Source organism: Atta cephalotes (assembly GCF_000143395.1).
Source record: "Atta cephalotes unplaced genomic scaffold scaffold01103, whole genome shotgun sequence".
In the NCBI taxonomy this organism is placed as follows: domain Eukaryota; kingdom Metazoa; phylum Arthropoda; class Insecta; order Hymenoptera; family Formicidae; genus Atta; species Atta cephalotes.
In genome coordinates, this window is record NW_012131167.1 from 1 (window position 1) to 3286 (window position 3286).

The 3286-nt window shown below is 25.1% G+C and overlaps 1 protein-coding gene across 1 annotated transcript; it reads right to left on the reverse strand.

Moving 5' to 3' along the window:
- Nucleotides 1-451: 451 nt before the first annotated feature.
- LOC105625354 (PDF receptor-like) lies at nt 452-3276 on the reverse strand (the record flags this gene model as incomplete). The annotated part of the gene is made up of 5 exons (XM_012206687.1): nt 452-632; nt 1741-1826; nt 2215-2293; nt 2536-2656; nt 3159-3276. Coding segments are annotated over 5 exons (585 nt in total), but the record flags the coding sequence as incomplete, so codon positions are not given.
- Nucleotides 3277-3286: the final 10 nt, after the last annotated feature.

Genomic DNA, 3286 nt, shown 5'->3' on the forward strand with positions numbered 1-3286 from the left:
AGAGAGAGAGAGAGAAGCAAAAGATTTCTTTATAAGCAGGGCAGAATGCCATAGAGTGTTTGATTTTTTCTCTGCTTATCATATTATTTTTAATTTTTAATTAAATCTAGATTTTTTTCAACTAATTTTAATTTTATTTTATTATAAAAACTTAATGAATAAATAAAACATAACTTATTATGTCCCTTATTTAATTATTAAATTTATATTAAATAAGTTTTAAAAAAGATATCTATAAAATTATATCTATAAAATTATAAGTTTATAACAAATTCCTAACTGATAAAATAATATCATTTATAAAAATAAGTGAAAAATAATCTTGTAACAGTTACTCAAATATACTAGTAAATTCTAAGACTAGTAAATTCTACAATTAATAAGATTAATCATAAAATAATATTAATTTCAAATATGATTGAGATAATGTTTCTAAATGGAATCTACTCACTTCGCCATTAAGAAAACAATAAAGCATTGCGATGAAAAGGCCCTGAAACGATCGCAGGAAATGAGTGGAGTAGGACCACACAGCGAACTTGCTTACGTTATCCAACGGTGCTTCGATCATGAAGAGCATGTTAGTAATGCCTAATAACGGTAAAAGTACTACGGCTGCCCTTACGGCTTTCCTGAATACAGTAAAAAATTATTTTGATATTTTTATTTAACTACATGTTTTACGCGAATATTTGTGCTTGCTCGACGTTTTTCATTTATAACGTAACCATCAGAAACATATTTATTGAACTATTGAAAGAAATATTGAAATCATTATTTTGTAATATAACCTTTTGTAATAAAATTTTGTAATATAACCTTTATTATTTTATTAATAAAAATTTTGTTTTAATAAATTAATTTAATAAATAAATAAATTATTGAATAAATAAATAATATTATATACATTATTTATTTATGCATTAATAATGCATTAATTTTTTAAATTAATATTTTAAATTAATATTTTGTATAATAATTTTCAAAATATTTCAAGATATTTTATAAATAAATTATAAAGTAAAATATAAATTATATAAAATTAACACTTAGAACAAACAAGTATTTCTTTCGAATTAAAAAATTAATTAAATTTTCGATTTAAATGAAATCTATTTCAGACTGACTGAAGTAAAGCATGGAAGATCTCTAAAAATATATCATTCAAAACAATTATACAATTCAAGGCAACATAAAAAGAAATGACTGAAATAGACTGACTGTACATGTGGATAAATAGGCGGATTATATTATAAAAGATATGTAATGCAAAACTGACATTTACGTCAGATTATGATATAAGATTATTGTCAACATTTACATGACATCGACAGCAATTCAAATTAGAGTTACTTTCGATACGATGCACAATTGTCAGCTGTCAATTATATTTTTTTTAACGAAACTGATAAACTGGTTAACAATCGCGTACATAGATTCTTGTATACAAAAATCAAACATGAAAAATTCAATTAAAATTGTATGAATAAATAAGCGAAAAGGAATCAAATTAACATGCAAATCACGCAATATCGCAGAAAGATTTTAGTAAAAATCCTTTGCAATGTAAATTTTTATATTTCTAAAGTAAATAAAATAGATAATATTTTGTTGGTTTAAAGTAATCGATTAATTTTTTAAATTTTGCGAGAAATTAGAAATTTCTAAGTTTGAAAATGAGACTGAAATTCTGAATTTATTTGGTTCTTTGGAGAAATTCTAATTTATTTATGTACTTACAGAACTTGTTCAATTTCGCTTGTATGACTTTGCCGTAATTTAATCACAAGCACTCTTATAATATTCAGCAAGAATAAAAAGTTGAGCTGAAAGAAAATAATGAGAAGAAATACATAAGCTAGAACTTATTCACAATTTTAAATTGATTATTAGATATAATGTAAACTGTATTTTTCCATCGCCTGATAGCATGTTTCTTTCAAGGAATGAATTACATACGTTATAATTTTATTAAACGAGAAAAAAATTGTTAATACAATAACAAATAGTTGCAATTATCTATGAATTCATAACTCCATGAATGTTTTTATATATCTACATAATTATCACACATATTATAGAATCGATCACACTTATTTTAAATTACATTTTATATATATATATTATATATTGTATATATAATATAACTTAAACGAGTGTGATTGATTCTTTTTTCCTTAACCGATTATTAAAAATTCGTTATGATTTGCTCACCAAGATCACTGCGAATCTAGGTCCTTCGAGAATCCAAAAGTAAGACGATAAATTGTACCCCGACCAACATCTAGGAAATCTAATATTTCAAAATTCATAATTTAATATTTATAAATACAAATTTCAACTTTTGCTTTAAGTCTTCTTCAGTAAATCTAAATGTAAATTTTGTGCTTATGTTTTACGACTGTAATATATTATTAATATTTTGCAATTGTATATCCATATTGTGACCAACAAGTCAAACGTTAATATCCAAATAAAAGTTATAAAAAGTATTTAAGCAAATCCCAGTATTTAAGCAAATAATCCGCAACTTACTTTGATTTCGGATGATAATAAAATGCCATAACAATGGCCCAAGCCGAGGTCATCAGTACTGGACATCCCCATCCAATGAATCGATACATCCGATAATAAGACGTCTCTTGAAAAACCGTCACTGTAAAATTATAATCAAAATGCGAAATTATAATCATTAAATTAAACAACAAGTGAAAATCATTAAATTAAAATTTGAATTAAAATATTTTTTTAAAGCTGATTAATCTGTCAATGATAGAAAAAAATCAGATCATATTAAACAGTCTTTTGTATAGGATAAGAATTGTTTAAAATATGATTTAGATATTAGACGCGTGTAGCAATATTTATTGTGATTATTGTGGTATAAGTGTACTTATAGTGGACAAAATAAAATACACACTTTGAACATTTTCACATTTATGTAAATAATTCGGGTAAGAAAAGATTTCTTACCCGATTTATTGTTATGCCAGAACTAACGAGTTATTTACTACTTTATAATTACGATTACGCAAAAATTCTAGAAATACTCGCTTTTTATATATCACCATTCTAATTATTTATTAATGTGGCTTTCATGCGAGACGTACATAATAAATACATAATAAAGCCACCGTGTCACATTCCTGAATACGTACCAGTCACCATGTTGTGCAAAAACAGACCCTCTATGAACATCCACATAAACATCGCAGTCTTGACGTATTCCAGTAATACGTAACTGGCCTCACACAATACCGGCTGTAAAAGAGGTAAAAAGTATATC